Source organism: Frieseomelitta varia, unplaced genomic scaffold (assembly GCF_011392965.1).
Source record: "Frieseomelitta varia isolate USP_RPSP 00005682 unplaced genomic scaffold, Fvar_1.2 scaffold_644, whole genome shotgun sequence".
Taxonomy (NCBI): Eukaryota; Metazoa; Arthropoda; class Insecta; order Hymenoptera; family Apidae; genus Frieseomelitta; species Frieseomelitta varia.
Genome location: NW_025110417.1, coordinates 88,637 through 108,971, shown reverse-complemented (window position 1 = coordinate 108,971; position 20,335 = coordinate 88,637). Strand labels below are relative to the sequence as shown.

The 20,335-nt window shown below is 31.2% G+C and overlaps 4 protein-coding genes across 9 annotated transcripts; 1 reads left to right on the top strand and 3 right to left on the bottom strand.

Annotated features, from left to right (window-relative positions):
• Positions 1-466: 466 nt before the first annotated feature.
• Positions 467-4,728, bottom strand: LOC122534842 (V-type proton ATPase 16 kDa proteolipid subunit). Its single transcript, XM_043665837.1, has 3 exons — positions 4,430-4,728; positions 2,084-2,270; positions 467-1,391 (listed from the first exon to the last, which is right to left on the bottom strand). The coding sequence occupies exons 1-3, from the start codon at positions 4,506-4,508 to the stop codon at positions 1,187-1,189; spliced, it is 471 nt and encodes a 156-aa protein (XP_043521772.1). The 5' UTR covers positions 4,509-4,728; the 3' UTR covers positions 467-1,186.
• An 817-nt stretch (positions 4,729-5,545) lies between these two features.
• Positions 5,546-10,006, top strand: LOC122534847 (periodic tryptophan protein 2 homolog). Its single transcript, XM_043665846.1, has 15 exons — positions 5,546-5,693; positions 5,968-6,080; positions 6,144-6,238; positions 6,316-6,444; positions 6,544-6,814; positions 6,884-7,068; positions 7,184-7,421; positions 7,502-8,006; positions 8,265-8,602; positions 8,691-8,838; positions 8,940-9,117; positions 9,200-9,343; positions 9,416-9,490; positions 9,559-9,778; positions 9,858-10,006. The coding sequence occupies exons 1-15, from the start codon at positions 5,676-5,678 to the stop codon at positions 9,952-9,954; spliced, it is 2,754 nt and encodes a 917-aa protein (XP_043521781.1). The 5' UTR covers positions 5,546-5,675; the 3' UTR covers positions 9,955-10,006.
• Positions 10,007-10,055: 49 nt separating this feature from the next.
• Positions 10,056-18,572, bottom strand: LOC122534852 (glycine receptor subunit alpha-1). Of its 6 annotated transcripts, none has more exons than XM_043665863.1 (9): positions 16,839-17,168; positions 16,466-16,536; positions 16,143-16,242; positions 15,295-15,449; positions 13,907-14,062; positions 12,739-12,879; positions 12,437-12,666; positions 10,810-10,947; positions 10,056-10,542 (listed from the first exon to the last, which is right to left on the bottom strand). In XM_043665863.1, the coding sequence occupies exons 1-9, from the start codon at positions 16,952-16,954 to the stop codon at positions 10,288-10,290; spliced, it is 1,362 nt and encodes a 453-aa protein (XP_043521798.1). In that variant the 5' UTR covers positions 16,955-17,168; the 3' UTR covers positions 10,056-10,287. The 6 variants fall into 6 exon arrangements, with proteins under 6 accessions (XP_043521798.1, XP_043521799.1, XP_043521800.1 ...); XM_043665864.1 differs by having other exon boundaries at positions 16,143-16,203; positions 16,839-17,167; XM_043665865.1 differs by having other exon boundaries at positions 16,881-17,166.
• Positions 18,573-18,623: 51 nt separating this feature from the next.
• Positions 18,624-19,706, bottom strand: LOC122534857 (40S ribosomal protein S17-like). The gene is made up of 3 exons (XM_043665872.1): positions 19,484-19,706; positions 19,060-19,211; positions 18,624-18,934 (listed from the first exon to the last, which is right to left on the bottom strand). The coding sequence occupies exons 1-3, from the start codon at positions 19,484-19,486 to the stop codon at positions 18,694-18,696; spliced, it is 396 nt and encodes a 131-aa protein (XP_043521807.1). The 5' UTR covers positions 19,487-19,706; the 3' UTR covers positions 18,624-18,693.
• Between the last annotated feature and the right edge of the window lie 629 nt (positions 19,707-20,335).

Here is a 20,335-nt window from a genome sequence, read left to right as displayed (position 1 = left end):
TATATATATATATATATATATATATATATATATATATATATATATATATATATCTACGTATGCGTACATATATATATATATATATATATACATATATATACACCTACGTATGCGTACATATATATATATATATATACATATATATACACCTACGTATGCGTACATATATATATATATATATATATATTCTTTTAATAAAACATGAAATAAGTATGTTTATAGCTGAGAAAGGGGAATCACCGCTGGCCTTTGCAGTCACCCAGAAGTACTTGAAAACATACATCATTACCCATAATAAATGTAAATTCCTGATACGCCCAGCAGCCTCTGAATTGACTTAATACTATCATGTATCTGTTCATTATCTACTCACATTCATTTCATTTTTCTCTCTAAAATTTCATCCCACATACTATACTTTGTGTCTTATAGTTTTGATTGTACAATATCTATGTTCTTTCTTCCTTTTTCGTCCAAGATATAGTTTGTACAATCATCACATATTATGCTGTTTCTTAGACGCAATTTTGCATATTTCTCCCACTTTTTAATTCAGATATAATTTTATTTAGATGTTTGTCGCAAAAAACGTACATCTGCAATCAGTATACTGCCACTTCAATCGCATTTAATATATGTAATTGTGCTAAATATTCTTTTATCGTTAACAGTTTTTTTTTCTTTATACACTCAGTAGAGCCGATTACCTTAATTGATAATTCAATGTCAAACTACACTATAAATGATTACTATACAGTGAAAGAGAAATGTTTGACATGGGATATTTGGGGTCTTTCCTCAGTATAATCCCCTGTCGCCTGTTGCTTTTTGTGTATCTTCTGTACATACATCCTCTTCCTGCAAGACTGAATTATTTATTTTTCAATTCAAAATATTTAGTCAATCAATTAGATTTCCAGCACTCTTGTTACTTGCTTGCAGCATTTTTTGTTTTGTTTTAACAATCGTGTCATTTATGTAATGAATATATACTTATTAAATGCTTGGACTCTAATATATCAGTTTCAATACAGTATTACAGAAGGATGCTTAGATGAGCTGATGTGAGTATGTATGGAAAACATATGTTTAAGTAAAATGTCGAAACAAGTCGTAATATTTTAATAGTCGGGGAGCGTTGTTGGTTGCAGGCGACGAGTTTTACATTCCTGCTACTAAAATCTGTTTACTTGGTGTACAAGTAAATAGCAACGATGAGACCATAGAGACCCAATACTTCTGCGAAGATTAGAATCAAGATCATACCAACAAACAGGCGAGGTTGTTGTGCAGTACCTCTTACGCCTGCATCTCCAACAATACCAATGGCAAATCCAGCAGCTAGACCAGAAAAACCTACGGCTAAACCAGCACCGAGATGAACAAAACCCCTAGTAAAAAGATCAAAAAAGTCACTTGTTAATTACGAAGGAGAAATAGTAACTATTGGTTATGCGTGAAAATATTAACATTCAGTAAAGCAAAATAATTGAGGACATTTTTGGGAAAGGGGGATCTATGGACCTTTTTTCGGCAAATCGTCTTTGATTAATATCTATTTTAAAATTTCGTCTCTACGTTCCACATAATTAACAATTCAAACATAGCAATGTATTAGAGAAAGCAATTAAAACGCGATTTATTCAATTTGTTATTTCGGTTTATGATGAATTTTCAGAAAAGTTTTGAATTAAAGCTGATTGATTAAGTGAGACTACAGATATAAACGATCATTAGTGAGAATTTTTTAGAATAATTAATTTGTGGAAACCTAATATATAGTAAATAAATACTTATAACATGCCATATAATAGTCAAACCGTGTTTAATGTTGTTCTGAAATGATTGCTTGTAGTATCTGATAAAATGATATTCAAATAATTGTAATTTCTTATTATAAAAAAGATAAACATCAAACTAAATGTTAGTACAACATTAATCATGTTTCATATACAATACTCACAGTATTAAAATACAATATATGAAGAATAAATGTAACATGTATTACTTCATGTTACATTCAACTACTTCACCTAAATTATTCTACTAAAGGTAGTTAAATAATGTTATATACACAACATACTTGTAAAGAGTATAGTCCTTTGGATCTAGACCACCAGCAATGAGAACAGCTACAACAAGACCATAAATGGCAATGATACCAGCCATAACGACAGGAATTATAGATTTCATGATAAGTTCTGGCCTCATAACAGACATGGCTGCAATTCCTGTACCTGACTTTGCTGTGCCATACGCTGCTCCTAGAGCTGAGAATAAAACAAGTATCACATAAAAATAGGTATTTTACACTTATCAATGTAATAGATCATCTGCATTACTATTCAAATTTCATATTATTCAATGAATGTGTTTCAACATAGTATTTAATAATTGTAAAGCATAATTACTCAGACATGTACAAATAGAGGATTTTACTTATAACATAAATATATTTTGATATATGTTTTATAATTATATATTATATTATATATATACGTATATATATTACAATTTTATATCTGTATACATGTATGTACGCTCCACGGAAATGTGTACATACGTATTAAGCATAATATGAAATAAAAATTGTCGAAAAACAATTGATAAATATAAAACGATTGAAATTACGATATAATAGGATACGAATATTCCAATATTTTCAATATTTTTTTCAAATAACGTTTGACAGATCTCCGTGGTGCATTGAGGACATTCTCTTTCTATTGAGAGCTATCGATCTCGTTTAATATTGATCTCTAACAAGAAGGTTACAGGCCCGATTTTTATGGAGTTAATCGATACTGTGACTATTTTCGTCAACATGCTTCACGAAATTTTATGATTCTACAATGGAAAAAGGAAAAAAAAGAGAATCTCAGGTAATGGCTGTAACAAATTATATTATATCCGCCGTGACTAGAAACAGTCACATGATTCTCACGTTGGCAGTCACATGATAATCATGTAAGTCCCATCCCGTGAGTAGGGGGGCGTGGCACAACGAGACAATCCTTTTTTTTTCCAAGTCTTCTGTTTCACCAAAAAAACAAAAAATAATTTTTGTTTTTGGGCAATGGAAGTCTAAGAAAAATTTGTTATATAATGTATATATATATAGTTAATATATATATATACATTATATACACGGATATATATATATATATATACGTATTCGTAGATACAAAATCCACTCAGAAGTCAAATCGATCAATTTCATTTTCTGAGAATTTCTCAATGTAATTGATCATTGCGACGGTGGATTTTTGTAAAAGATTGTCCTAAGATGATAAGACAGTTAATCAGTCTGATTTCTGACTGGTTCACACATAGATAAAAATTTTAAAAGGTAACAATGAAACTATAGGAATCTGAACGAAAGTTTTTCGTGCATTTCAAACTCCTCATGCTTTTGATTAGGTTAAGCTCTCCTCGTGTGTGCCGTTCATTCAAGACTGGCGCACACGAGAAAAGGGATTCGTATTGATTTCCTTGATAGGAACCCACCAACGACATTTCAAAGTTTAAGTTTGCCCGTCTTGAACATTCTCTCTTTCTCTCTCACTTTCTTCATTATAAGAGATTATCAGAAGAATGTTTCATTCGGATTTAAAATCGAAATCGATAAACGACGATATGGACGATTACATTTGGTGGAATCTTCCATCGATTCCTACAAATCTTGTGCATTAGTCGAGCACTTCGGTGCTTGTCAACCCGATACATACAGACTTTTATTCAAAAAGTACTCAACGAGGTCACCATTACGAAATAACGCAGCCAATATCCCCCGATCGTCCAAACGTCGCGCACGAATGTTTCTCTCGTAATATAAAATTAAGCTGGTTGGACTGCATTTACGGAACATTACGAAATCCTAGATCTACGTGCCTAGAAAAATGGCGCTTCGAAATTGAATCCCTATCCTTGACATTTTCAACGTGTAACGATCCCGATTACAACGCACTTGTATCACTGCTTATTGTATTATATATGTATACATCACCGGGTGTCATATTTGACAAGGTATCAAAATATATTTATGAGCTCGCGGAGATACATGTTCAGTTTCATTGATTTCTTCCACGAATTTAAGTAGCGATCAAAAAATTAGATAAGTCGTATCGTTCGACAAACGATAGAGGAACTTATTAGATATTCATTAGCGGACCATTACAACTATCTAAGAAAAATTGATTAATCTATCAAAATGTGTTTCTTTTTTTTTTTTCAAACTGTATGCAGTTTGACTGAAAAAAGAAAGAAAATGGCGTGCATACGATAAAATTGCCATTGCTAGAATTCGTATTTACGGGTTGTTCTCTCATTTCGGAACGTGTTACACGCTTCATCGTACAGGATACAAATTAAGTTGCGCTTTGTTCGGTCAAGCGTGTCTCTAGAACAGTTTCAAACAACTGAAACTCACCAGAAAATATAATGGCTGAGGCGGCGCCCATTACTCCGAAGAACGGCGCGTAAATCGGACTATTCTGATCGTCGGTCATTCTGATGCGTTCAAGACTCGTAGGTCAAATAGATCACGAGTATTTACAGGTTGTCGGAAACACGAACGTCGGGATGAAGAGCGATCTTCACGCACTCACTTCGCTAAACTAGTGCCACTGTCAAATATGGCCTACCGTACAGGAGTGCGGGTCATGTGACGAGTGACGAGTGAGAGAAGAAGAGGCTGCCGAAACTCAGTGATGTCTATACCCTTCCTATTGGCTCGCGACTGCGGGCTACACCGTTTCAAGCGAATCCAGTTGCGTCTTTCATCTTTTATGTCTGACGTCAGTGACGTCAGATTCGCTATACGCTCTCCTCTCGGCCATCGCGCATCTTCGCCGCGCAACCTTTTGCTTCACAGGCCGCGTGACACACGTTTCCTGTACTTATTTATCTTTTATGCCAATTTCTAAAATATTCGTTCACCTAGAAATATATCGAATATTACCTTCGAAATCTCGCTTGTTCCTTCAATTTGTCTCGCATTTCTCACGTTTCTCGTGCATTTGAAGATTACGCCAAAATGCACACTAACATGTGACTACGTTCAAACACAAAAATGTACATTCTCGTAATTTCATTTTAGACAAGTTAATTGCTAGCAATGATTTTATAACTGTTTATAGTAGAAAATTAGAACATTTGATGAAATAGTTAAGTATAGAATTAAATATAGATGAAACAGTTAAAACTTTTATACAAGATTTGCATTTGCACGTGCAACCTGACGTGTAGAGTTTGTCTTTCTTTTTTTTCCATATCGTTTAATTTATTTTATTAAAATACATTTTCGATCTTGCAAATGAAATTTTAAGTTGACGTTTGTACCGCAGGCATGAAATAAATTGATGTAAAGTTCATAGAAATTGTAGAAATTCTCATTACGTATTTAACAGTACTTCCCTAGAAATACATACATTGAAATACTCTGTGAAAATAATAATTTAATTACTGCTTATATCATTATACCTACAACAAGTTATAAAATTTGGTAGAAAGTTTTTAAAATGTTGAGCCAACACCCTTAACATGTGATCCGATTTGCCAAACGGAAGTCACGTTGTAGCGCAGCGTAGTGCACTTGATTTAAACATGCCTCAATGTGCTTCATGCCTCTGAGAAATATTTATAATAAACATTTTGTATTTGTACATTAAAACATCATGAAGTTTACATATAAGGTAAGAAAAATATATTCGTGATTTGTGAAGTAATTTTTGAAATACATGTCTGAAATATGTAGAATAGATGATACAATTGTTCCTGTGTGTTGTCCCTAACCTAATATTATTGTGCACTACATTTTATTACGTCTTTTATATGACGTGCATGATAATAACTTGCAAGTTTTTTGAAATAAAGACATGCTCACAGCTCATTTATGAAAGATTAATAAAAGACAATTGTAATTATAATTTCTATATACTTATATTTAATCATTGCTTTTTCTTATAGTTCAGTAATCTACTTGGTGCAGTTTATCGTAAGGGGGATTTAATATTTTCTCCAGATGGATCTTCAGTTATTAGTCCAGTGGGAAATCGGATAACGATATATGATTTGAGGAAGTAAGTGTAATACTCATTTAACAATTTTTATGTGACTCATCATTCTATGAAAATTATTTTCAGCAACAAGTCAAATACATTAAACATTGAGAGTCAGTATAATTATACCAGCATAGATTTATCACCTAATGGACTATTATTAATTGCAATCAATGAAGGTATGACTAAATTATATTGCATGATTGAAGTTAATCTTGAAATCTTGGTATAATTTTACTCGAAAACTTTTTTTCAGTGGGTGAAGCTCATATAATTAGCATGATTAGTAAAATGACAATACATAAATATAGGTTTAAACGACTCGTAAGATGTGTAAAATTTTCTCCAGATGGTAAACATTTTGCAGTGTGTAAAGAAAATAATGGTATATTTCTTGTATAACATGTAATAAGCATTACATGTAGTTAATTAATTAATTTTTTTGCATTGATTAAGATTATACTGACGACTGTTATTTTTTCAGTATTTATTTTTAATGCACCTGGTTTGCAAACAGGTCAATTTAATCCATTTGTTATGGAACGTGTATTTCATGCAGCTATGGATGACACAACTTTCATTAATTGGTCTTATGACTCAAAATTATTAGCTGTAGGTTCTGAAGATATGGCTACAAAAATTTACAGTTTAGACAAATATGCAAACTTCAGATACATTAATCTTGGTGGTCATTCTGATGGAATTGTAGCATGCTTTTTTGAAAAGAAGAATTATGATTTGATTACAATTAGCAAGTATGTATTTTGAATATAATTCATTTTAAGGAAATATTTCATTAAATAATAATATTACATGTTTCAAAGAAACGGGCAATTGTGTATTTGGGAATGTACAATTGATCCAGAAGATTTAATGCCAGTGGAAGTACCTCCAACTAAGAGAAACAAAATAACAGATAGTGACGAAGAAGATGATGTTAATATTGAAGAAACCATAGAAAAAACAGACAAACAGACCAAAGCTTACGAAGACAGTTTACTAAAACCACGTAATTTAAATACTTAATAAATCTAATCTTAATACTTAATACTTAATAAATCTAAATAATCTTATCATATTACGGTATTAAGAATAATATAAGATATGTATATTATATTTCACAGGAGATTCATCTGAATCACTTGTAAAGAGTACTGAAGACGAGACAGAAACCAAACAATTACGTTATATTAAACTGGGTCGTCATTACTTAGCTAATGATGTTCAAAAGCAAGAAAAGATAAAAGTGACACTCACTGCAGCTGCATATCATCAGCAGACTCATATCCTAGTAGTAGGATTTAGCAATGGTTCATTTTATTTATATGAAATGCCTGATGTAAATATGATACATTCTCTAAGGTTTGTTTAGTTGCTTATATTGGCAGTGTACTTACATCTTTTTAACATTAATGTAATATTTAATAAACTACATTTTTCAGTATATCAGATCAACGTATTACATCTATTGCTATAAATCCAACTGGTGATTGGATAGCCTTAGGATGTTCTACGGCTGGCCAATTATTAGTATGGGAGTGGCAAAGTGAAACTTATGCTATGAAACAACAAGGTCACAGTAATAATATGAACTGTTTAGCATATAGTCCGGATGGTCAGTACATTGTTACTGGAGGTGATGACGGAAAAGTTAAATTATGGAACACCATGAACGGATTTTGTTCTATTACGTTTCAAGAACATACATCTGCAATAACAGGAGTAATGTTTAGTCATAATAGGAAATTTATTGTTTCTGCATCGCTTGACGGAACTGTTAGAGCTTATGACTTAGCAAGATACAGGAATTTTCGAACTCTTACTTCTCCGCGACCTGTACAATTTTCCTGCGTTGCTTTAGATTCAAGCGATGAGTTTCTTGCAGCCGGAGGCCAAGACATTTTTGAAATTTATTTGTGGAGCGTCAAACTAGGCACACTTTTAGAGGTATATTTTTGAGAAATATTTTAAAATTGCACACATTAAGGATTAGTGGCTGTAGTTACATTTAATAACAAATAAAATCAATGGAGGTGACAACAACAAAATTAGAACTTTCGAAATCTTAAATATTCGACAAATTTTTCATTATTTGCTTTTTTAAAATAAAAAAAATTTGAGTTTTTGCCATGAACTTTCAAAGTATCGATGTTCTAAAAATTTTAAGGATTCTCAGTAATCTGTATTGTATATCTCATACGCTAGATATTGAGTGGACACGAAGGTCCAGTCGCCAGTTTAGCATTTAATCCAAGTGCCACAAGCACAGAATTAGTATCTGTATCTTGGGATAAAACATTAAAGATATGGAACGCGATTGAAAATGGTTCCTCACACGAAACGATACAGTTGACTGCCGATGGTTTATATGTTACGTACAAACCGAATGGTGAAGAAGTAGCAGTGGCAACTTTGAATGGGCAAATCTCATTTTTCCATTGCAAAACGGCGACGCAAATTGGTAGTATTGAAGGAAGAAATGATTTAGGTAGTGGCAGGTCTGATACTGATCTTATTACGGCTAAGAAAAGTCTGAAGGGCAAGTAAGTGTTTTTAGAATATATCTTATATAACAAAATCAAAGTAATTTAAACAGAAATTAATATCGGGTTAATCAAATCAAATTTTTAGGGCCTTTTCTGTTCTTTGTTACTCAGCTGATGGTACGTGTATATTAGCTGGTGGACATTCTGTAAATATATGTATTTACAATGTACAAGAATTTATACTTATGAGAAAATTTGTTATAACACAAAACAAATCACTGGATGCAGTTGATGTAAGAAATTTTTCACGTCAACTTTGAAATATTTTTGCTATCTTCTAAGAGGATGTATTATCATTTTAATAAAATTTTAATAAAAATTTATTTTTATATAGGATATTATAAATAAGCGAAATTTAACAGAATTTGGAAATTTGGCGTTAGTAGAAGAACGCGAAGAAAATGAAGGAGGAGAGGTAAAGTTACGATTACCGGGCGTTAAAAATGGCGATATGGCAAGCAGAAATATAAAGCCAGAAGTTAGGGTATATAGTTTACAGTTTTCCCCAACAGGTGAGATTTAATTTCCAAACAGGTTCAGAATAGTTACTTTTACAGTAATTTTAATAATACACCTCGTCTACGTCGTATATAGGACAGGCGTGGGCTGCTGCGACAACGGAAGGATTATTATTATATTCATTAGATGCTGGATTAGTATTTGACCCATTTGAATTAGAATTAGGAATTACGCCAGAGAGCGTGCAAAAAACTTTAAGTCAAAAGCAATACGCAAAAGGTTTAGAATTTATATACAAAATAATTTCTTCAGAATAAATAAAAGTATAATACTAATAAAAACAATTTTCAGCGTTAATGATGGCTTTGAAATTGAATGAAAAATTGTTAATAAAATGCGTTATAGAAAATATTCCATGTTCAGACAGTAAGTTAATAGTAATTTATTAATATACTATTAATTATTTAACACATTTATCACATCTTTTATTTTAGTTAATTTAACTGTGATGGGCTTATCCGATATTTACGTCGAAAAAGCATTAAAATTCATAGCGTCAGAATTGGAATATACCAAGCACATACATTTTTATCTTCTTTGGATAGAAGTTATACTAACTAATCACGGAACAAAAATAAATACGGCTCTTCAAATGCCGATACTGCTGACGTTGCAGAAAAATATGCAGAAGAAGTACGATGATCTGAGTAAAATGTTAGTATATTATGTTTATACATTGATGATTTAAAATTATTAATATTATTATTATTAATATCATTTTAACTTTACACAGATGTGATTTTAATCAATATACGATGAGTTATTTGAAAAAAGTTGGCGCTTTCAAAGCTACAAATAACAATTCTATGGAAATTGAGGAAATTGAATAGAAAACCAAAAATAAAGAAATAGATTACTTTTTATATATTTAATGAATAACTGTAATCATAAATTTGGAATAATTTATTTTGTTTTATTTATTATTTTCATTTAATGTATATGTATTTTGATTGCTCAAGTAATGTATATTTTTAAAAAAATACATCAAATCTATTTATATAAATTTTTTTACACATGTTGCATGTACTTATTTACACATATGTATTTTGCTCGCGTAGTAATTTCTCTTAAATTATTATCAGTATGAATAGTTCTGTACAATACGTGATAATTTCATTAATGATTTGTAGATTTTTTCCTAGTTATATTATGTATTTGTAATATTATGTTGCTTTTTTGAGTAAAAGTATCGGCCAATATAAAACAATGAACAGCATAAATAGTATAGGGAAACCTATTCTACTGTAAGTGTCAATTTTTTGCGATCGTGTTTTGTATACACGTATTATTGGATATTCAGGATCTAGCCACGCATTTTGTAAAAGATGCTTGCTACCAGCTCTTTTATTTCTTGCTTTTGGTACATACGTTGAGTCATAATCCCAGATGCTTTGACCCTTTTCCATGGCAATTATACGCTAAAAATAATACGAGTAAAACGTCTGTTTTCAATCTGAATCAAAAGATTAAACAAATGTTTGATGAAACGTGCAATACAATTTATATCAAATAAATGTTGTAAGTTTGTTTTGTCAGAGGTTGCGATGCAGGGACGATAAACGCATGGAACGAAATTTTAAAAATGTAATAGAAGAATCAATCTGTTAATTTTTATTTTGTATTGAATGGATTTAATTCTCTTTAACTCGCGTTCATAACAATAATGAGAAATTTGTTATACAAACTGTTGAGTGATGTCGGAACATTGACGACTGGAAATCATACTCCAATTGATACCGCAAGTCGAGTACTTTTACCACAACGAATTCACCAAGAGCAGCGAACACAAACATCATACAGCCTGCCATCCAAACATCTAATGCCTAAACGTATAAAAATATATTAGAGCGATATAATAATTATCGGTCGATATTTTACATCAAAATTTATCAATCAATATTTTATATCAATTTTCGAGTTATTAGAAAAGCTAATTAGAAAAATTAGATCGCATTAATATCGGAACATTGAAATGGTGTAATATTAAGGTTGATTTATACTATCACAACATATCGTAATGGAACGGTTTCGTTCAGCCAAAGACGTAACATTTATCCTATCATAACCCATGTCTGATAACATCAAATATGAAAGCAATACTTTTCCATATTATGTAATAGCTATCATTTGATAAGTTTGCATTTATTGCCATAAGATAAATACTATTACTAAATAAGAATGATAAGAAAAGAAAAAGTCATTAAATTATTCACAAATAGAAAATAGAAGACCACTGAAGAAGTATTAGTATTACAGTTTAAAACTAATAAATAATACTATTTAAAACTAATAGAGAATACCATTAAAGATACCATTAGAGAATAGTTTGCAAGTAAAGACTGTTCAAACACGATGCATTCAATGTATAGTTCGTTCAAACTCGAACATATTCTGGTAAGCTCAGGCAGTATCAGGTAAAATTTCTATTGTTCCTAACAATAAGAATGACGATACAAGACATGTATATATATAATATTTGTATGTATGTACATAATACACAGCACAAGAGCATAGTAAGGCCACTTTTACTAATTTCTTGATTTTCATCTGTTATATTCATAATTTTAAATTTACTGAAAATGGCTGATAAATTAAACAAATTTTATAAATAAAAGTAAAGAGTAATTTTTAGTTCATAGAATGATTTTAAAATTACATATTGTATAATCCACATTTAGATAAAAGAACAATTTTAATGATAACATACATGAAATTGATAATTTAGAAATTGCTCATCATGTTTTTTGTCTTTATTTGTGGTCTTTATATAGCGTTTATAGCGCACCATAATATGTCAAAATAATAAAAGGAACCGTGTTGTTACCATTTCATATATGTACGAATAGTGTGCTATAAAGCAACCTTTATACACCTTTAAAATAGAAATTTAATTTGTTTAATTTGTTAATTTACATTTCTCTGTTAAAATAACTTGTATAACTTATATTTATATCTACAAGGACTTTAACGCGAGTTAATTGAAATTTAATTTATCTCTGTTAACTTTTCATTCGTCAGTCGATTATAAAAGCTTTTGGTTAAAAGAATAATCTCGCTAATTAACTGACCTTGCCATTTTCCTCGAATCTACGTACCTATATACATACATACATACGTACACATAATCCGAAATGGATTAAAATTCATTAATATATAGGTAGATGATATTCAATATTGTTTTTTTACGAACAGAGTACTTGAAAGAAAAAAAGAACAAAATGAAGAAGGAAGGAAAGCGAGGAAAACAGCATGGTTTTCAACTTCAACGGACAATTGATAGTCCGTTTAGCTGTGAATAATATTAGAACTAACTTTCACGTAAGCGACCGGTGGAATATCGCTTTTTAGACCAGTAAACATAGTAACCAAGGTTAGCATACTGGTTACTAAAAGAGCTACACGACCAGGTATCGCATCTAATCCCAACCAGAAGCTAAACCAAGATAGCATGACTACCAACGTGGACGGTGCAAAGGTCTGTATCAGATGATGACCAATCTGTCTTTCGAATCGGAAAAACACCACCAGCCGTGAAAAATTTCCTGTAAATCAATTGAACATACACATTCCGAGTCCGAATGTCGTTTTTACACCGAAACGTCGAAGATCCATACCACTTTTCTCGACCATATAGTCGACAGTTTCTTCAGCAACCATCGGCTTCCCGATGTCGTATTGTAGAAGCTTCAATTCTGGATTCACCGTCACTGCACCCGCTCCCCATCTTAAGCGTAACTTCTGTTTGTGATAGGAAACTGTCGCGAGTATAGCAGTTTTTTCCAAGTTAATGCGGTGAATCTGTTGAGTTTGGGATCGACGGGTAGAAATCGGATGGATGATAATCGGTGACTTGGAACGGTTATAAGACGGTTACGGTTATAAGAGTCTGCAGCCTAATTAAGTAAGAACGTTTCAACATCTATGGGTAATTTGAATTTGAATATTTCAATATCTCAACAACATGCGAATTTGTGCCAATTGTTTTTGTTACTATTTTGTTACTATCGCGTAGCTTAGAACAAGTTTCCTCCTTAGTGTTTTCTCTTCAATTAACTATCTAATACAGTTGACAATTTGTCGAAATGTCACACGCGTGGTAAATCATAATAAAATGAAACAAAGTTTGAAGTTTCAAGGAGCAGTTGGTAATCAACATACTTTTGAATACAAAAGAAACGTGACATATTAATAGGAAGACTGAAGTAAAAAACAGGTGTTCCGAGTTTTAACTTCAACAATTTACGCGCGTATTATAGTACGTAAATAGATCTTAAATGATTTTCAACTCGTTCCCTCATAGAAATTTCAGGCATACGTTGCAATCAGTTTCAACAATGATCTATCATTATAAAATATATTGTTGCAGAACTTTTAGGTGATATTCCTTAGAATTTGGAACTGCGTACAATGTGGATCAAGAAATTTATACAATGTAATCATCTCTACTATTAAGTTTAGAGGTACGAAGAAACTTGTCAATAACAATGTGTCTCCACAGTGCGATCAAATATTTATGCGAATTTTATTTGAATACAATTAAAAAGTAAAATGTTGTCAGAGATTTGTTTTTTGTTTGCTTGGCATACTTTGAATATTTTATACGTATGTACATGCGTTGTGCATTCAATGCATTTTCACAAAAGCTTAAAATAAACTGCAATTGCAATCTAATTGTAAGTATGATTAAAGCGAAGAACGAAGCGAATTAATCGAAGGAAATATTAAAAATGAGCGAGATATTATTTTATATATTAGCGAGTCTTGTTTCGTCGTTAAACTTACAACTCTCTATGTAGATGGGGCATATTTGAATGTCCATTGGGTATAGTTGAAATTCCATTTGACAAGCGATAATGGCATGCATCCGTGCCGAATATTTGACCGTTTTGTTTCTGTACAACGTAACAGAGGAGAATTTGTGATTTAACGCCGCAATTTCTAAAAAAAAAAAAAGAAAAAAAATTTTAATTCATCGTTATTAATTAAATTCAAACAACACACGTATTCGTATTTTTGCAATCAAGATTTACGTATGCGAATGAAAAGTTCCATCTTTATAAAATCTTTATAAAATCATTACTGAAAGTACATATGGTAGTCAGCTGAAGATTATTTCACGGTCACACAAAGAAGATAAGTGGCGAGGAATTATTTTTTTCATCGCTTATCGACACATACAATATCTGATCAGATTCACGCATCGTTATTGGCTTTTCAATTAATACCATATGCCATTGTAAAGGAAGTCGCTAGTATAATAAAATTCACATTAGGGGAAACATAAAACAGACACAAAGGATCCTCGGACCTTCTAGAAACTGCGAAATCTCTCGAAGGGATAATGATGCTATAATTCGAAAACTATAAACGACAGACGGAACTGAACTCAATTGGATTCTATGCGAGCTATCGAATGAATCGGACGACTTGCAGCGCTTTTGAATAAACGTCGAGTTGTACAAATATAATTAACGAAACAGATCTGTATACTTGTAGTGGACATGGATCTAACGGATCATGAAAGGTCGCGCCATTGTGTTATATTACATTTAATACCGATTTTTATCCATTTTTCAATACTCTTGTCTTTCGTACGTATATACAACTAACTGCAAACTAAAATGTAAAATTATAATTTATGCTTCAAAAATTATATATAATTTAACGCATTCTGTCCTTGCGCTTCTTTCTTTCTTTTCTTGTATTGTGCATTAGAGAACAGATACCTTGCTACAAACAAAGGTATGTCCATTACCAATGGATGGGCGCATCCCTAGGCAGTTAAGCCCATAAAGTAATTGAGGGAATAGTAATTATTTTATGGGACTAACTTTCCCAATAGCCATAAAACGATTTACCTTCCCGATCACGTGATCGGGAAGAAGACAAACAGTTGGCCGTATATAAGGGCCGACTCCAACGGGCCGCATAAACAGTAGTTCAGAAATAGTTAAACAGGACGAAACTGCAAGACGCGTTAGTTGAATCGCCTAGTGCAACGTCCAGCCGCCTCGTTCAAACGTCCACTACGTCAACTTTTAAGTCAACTCTCGCATACAAGGAGTAAAGGTACGAAAAAAAAATCATCAATTTGTAATTCATTTTCTCGAACAGCTTGCTTCATATTATATGTAAATAATACGTAGTATAGTATTTGTGATAAAACTCACCAGAGACTTTTGCATTTAAAAAGTAAGGATCTGGCTGCCACAAGTTGTCGAAAAATTCAGGAGGTAGCGTCACATAATCGTCGCCCTCCTCGAAGATGTTGTCTGGCATATCGAGTCGAGATTCGATCCAACTTTGACGAACAAACATGTCCACTCTGTTTGACGAGTAATTCTGTTATTTCCGTGGCAATCGTTAGTTATGTATGTGATGTACGCGTAATAATTACTTGTTTGAACATAGTTTGAAATACAAGTAGATAGTACTTGTGTAGGTATACTTGTATTAACCAGGTGTTCAACAAGCGAGTTACGAAATGTTTTAGCTTCAACTAAATACTGTACATACGTACAGGATGGAAAAAAAAGTTTGTCCGTGTCTGTCATAGATGAATTCTGGACCTTTGATAAAATCGTTGTAGCGCGCAGCGTTAAATGATTAAGAAACTTTTTTCCGATTTTTCAAGGTTTCTTTGCAGGTTCTTTACATGTACATTTCCATCAAATCGAAGATATAAAGTTCATCTACGATAGCCACGAACAAACTTTTTTCTAAAATGTTAGCTACAATATTTTTCACTGTGTCGTACATGGCGTGAGAGTAAGAGTTTAAAATGTTAGGTATAGGGAGAGAAGATGAGTTGCAAATTATTATATTATAAAAGACGAGGGAACTGAGGGTTAAAAGACATTATATTACTAATAATATAGTAGTTACGATAGCTACAGTTGTTGAAGAAATTTTAATTAAGATAGGTCGAATCTACTAGTCGAGTAAAATATTATTTGCATATTTTCCCATGCATTTTGCACAGTATACAGATAAATACATATCTATCATTTTGACTCACCGAAAGTCCATATCTTCCACATTTATCGAATTGATATCAGCTACGAAGATATTGAAGTCCACTATCACCGGTAAACCTTGTTTCAATGGAGGCCTAATTTCTGTGTTGTTTTTTTTTTTTTTTTTTATATTTAATTTGAGTATTGATTAGCATGCAATCACACGTATATATAATTATAAAAATATACAAGCGTGATCATCTAAAATAGATTTTTCGAAAATATCATTATTGCTATACTATTATTGTTATGATGATCATCGTTATTAGTATTATTGTCAACTTATAATAGTAAGCATAAATATTTGATTAAATTAATGACTAACCTTTTACGTAATGCTCCGGCAGAACTATCCTCGACTTTAAAGTGGAATTTTTCGCGTCATCGGTCAAAAAGCTACGAGAATAAGACATAATTTGAATAGTATTATTAAAAAATACAGGGAAATGTTTAAAATTTTTTGAAAATATTTGGTAGAAGAAGAAACAAAGAGGTTCGAAGGGAAGTTGACAGAGTAATAAAAAAAGAAAGAAATATTTAAAATATACATTGGAAATAATTTTTGAAACATTTTTTAATTGCAAGTATACGCAACGAGACGGAATATATATATATATATATATATATTTTGAAAATTGCAAACTTTCTACTTTCTAGTGATAATACAATGTAACTTTTTTAATTAATAGGTATCTTACAAAGAGAGAGAATCGTCTTTCTTTTGTTTCACATCACAATACCTCGTATTAGAACGCACTTCCGCAAAGAGTTTGAGACACGAGTAAAAAAGTACTGTTAGAACCGTGTTCTTCATCCTAAGATTTCGACAACTATACTCGATACATTTTGACCGGGCAATTCTACCGGCTGCGATGCATTCCAATTAATCTATTAACGTAGTAGTTACACGCAATCTACTTCAATTGCAAATATCGTCGAATATCTTCGATTCAACAGTAGTTATTACTTTTCTTCCAATTGCGTAACAATCGTGCGGCAGAGACAAAATACAGTCACCGATGCTTGATTAAACAGAATACATTCTTATATCTAACAATAGAATGATATTCATTTAATTTTTCAATTATTTTATCTTCTAAACTACCATATGCATACGTACCTGCTGCATATTCCATTTTCCTCGTGGATAACCTATTTTGTTTAATGACGGACCAATTTAAGTATATACATATCTGTTCTAGGAAATTCTAACTTTTTTTATGTCATAAAAAGAGAGATAGGAGATATTGGAATAAATTTATTGTATCATCATTTTGAAAGTTACTGTTATTTCATTACATTCTTATATCTAACAATAAGCATCGTTGTGTTACAGTGACTAGTAAAACTGCACGCACATGTGAAATTTATTTAACATAAATATTTTATCGAGTATTTGCATGTAGAATAGAAAAAGCAAAATGTGTAGTGTTTTGTAGGAGGTTCTGACTTTCGAAAAAAAATTTTATGACCCTGTTACCATCGTTATTTTGGCGATATAAATTGTTTTCGTGGAGTCAGATTTGCATCGGAATTAATTTAAATAAAAAACTATCGATACTTTAGACTGTTATAACTTTAAAAAAATCATGCAACGATCTAATAGTTTAATAATAATTTATTATCATTTATTATTATAATTTATATATATTTATAATAATATATTATTATCATTTATTATTATTTAAGTATTTTAATAATAATTTATTATTACAAAGCACTCTTGGCATTTTTCTTGGCATAAATGAAATAATTGCTTCTACGTATAAATACATCTTGCAAAACAAATGTTTTCTTGTATTCGATTTGATCAATGAAATGCGTGAAATAGAGATTTACAAATTCTATCCGATAGATCGAAAGGTATTATGTTGAAATTACAAGTACAGATGAGGTATATGAATTCATGTACCTTGTCTGTGTTACAAGATATAATCTTCCGCGTGATTAATTTTTATTTTGTACGTACGAATTTTAGACTTGATACTTTCAGCTCCCTCTATGTTCAATTTCGATGCAACTTCTGAATGTAGTTTACGAGAAATTGCATAGTTATACAAGTCGCTGTTTCGAATTATCAAACTTTGTATAGTACAAAAATAATCTACGTGCTGTCATCTATCGGATCTTATGTCTTTATTCTCCCATCTTCTACAGTTCTCTCTACAACCGTTAGATGGCAATACATTGCTTTTTCTGCTATTTGTTTTCAAACAAGTTCGACAGATGACAGCACTCATGAGATTCTTAATACAAAGATTTACTTCTTTTAATTAAAATTATACAAATTAACGTAAAAACACAACAAACATTATTTTATTTAATTTTTGTTTATATTTTCATTTTATTTAGTAACGATCGGTTGTTGAGCGCTTGCTTTTCTGGAATTGACTTTAAAGTTTTTTTTCATTCTTCTTTTCTTTTACATTGTATTAACGCAATGTTATTATAAGAAATCAAGATAAATGTACAAATGAATTTTCAGAATGTCAACTTGTAGTTTTACTGAAAAGTGCAATGTTAATAATCTTATTTAATATAATAAAATAAACTTTAAGAACGTCTGCTATATGGTGGTAATTGTGACTGCGTTAGTTGAAGGCCTGGGATGTTGTTGAAACCAAGCATTTGTAACATTTCTTTAGTTTCTGGATCAATTTCGATGATATCATGCTCCAAAGCAGACACCTCAGGGACATAGTTATCCCTGCGTTCCCTTTCTTCTTCTTGGAGTTTGATGGAAATACCACGTACTTGGCTGTGTCTAAGACGCTTCATCAAGTGTGTGACAAATCTTAAAAACAATAAAAAAAATAACTTAGATAAAAAATTCATCAAGTTATAAAATTTATTATTTTTTAAAACTATCCTTAAAGACGTTTTTATACTAAACAAATAGTTTTCTTTATAAATACATACCCAGCGATTTTATTTCTCAGAGATTTACTAGGGATGATAGCAATTTCTTCGCATATTCTTTTATTTGTATGGAAATCATTGGTCAATCGGGTATAATATTTCTCGATGATGAGTTTTGCGGCCTTTTTGACTGTCTTTGTCCTGACGCGACTCTGAAATCATATTTTGTGGATTACTCCAATTCATCTAGCTTATTATATCTTTCATTCTTTTAAAAATAAAGTATTCAAAAACGTTCAAAGCTCATTCACATAACCTCAAAATTTGTAACTGCAAACAATCATCTATTTTGACCATAAATGTTTTAACTTCTCTTGTATAATATAACTTATAACATATTGCTAGATGATTCATTTGTGTAACTGATAATGAATCGTCATTATTTTTGTAGATATCTTTAATAAATTTTGTTAAATATACCCACCATGATGGATTGTATTTCGGATTAACAAAATAAATTAAAATGAAAGACACACTACTGCTACAAAAAACTATCCGCAGATACAAATGACATATGTGTGTGAGAAACTGAAAATTTAACAAAAACTAATGAATTTCAAAAATCATATCTCTGGCGACTTTACTAATTGATCAACTTCGATCGTTTTACTTGATGTAGTTCTCCAATTCTCCGTTGATTAAGCGCAGAGTGCGCTAAAAAAACCATTGATCTTTTACTATGTTGGTACTTCAGGACATGAGACATGAAATCCCATAAGATGTGACATCTATATTTATATTTTATATATCTTGTCTGTGATTGTAATTGTCGAAGATCAAAAAATAATTTTTCGCATTAAACAGTTAGATGAATATTTTATTTATGAAGCTTAAATTTCAGATAAAAAAGAATCTTGTGAATAAATAAATAAATAAGATGAAACAAATATGATAAACAGTTTCGAGAATCGAAATTTGCGGAAGCTTGTATAAATTAAAAAAGATAGAAAATAAATGTAAAAGTCCATTATATTAGGTGAAATACAGTGGTGAACAAAATTAAATAGTCACGTCGATTTTTAACATAAATAATAAACAAACTTAGAACAATCAAAGTAGAAGCTTTACTCTTTAAAGTAAGATTAAGTAGATTGTTGTATGATTTTCTTTTGCAAAGTTACAATAGTTTAAAATACCGATAATTTCATCATTTCGCGTTCAGTTATTTTCATTAAATTACAATTTATTTTTAAGATTCTCAACATTTTTCATAGTAAGTTTCCTAATTTGTTACAGGTGGTAGCGAATCTACATTATTCGTTTATGGTATATATCG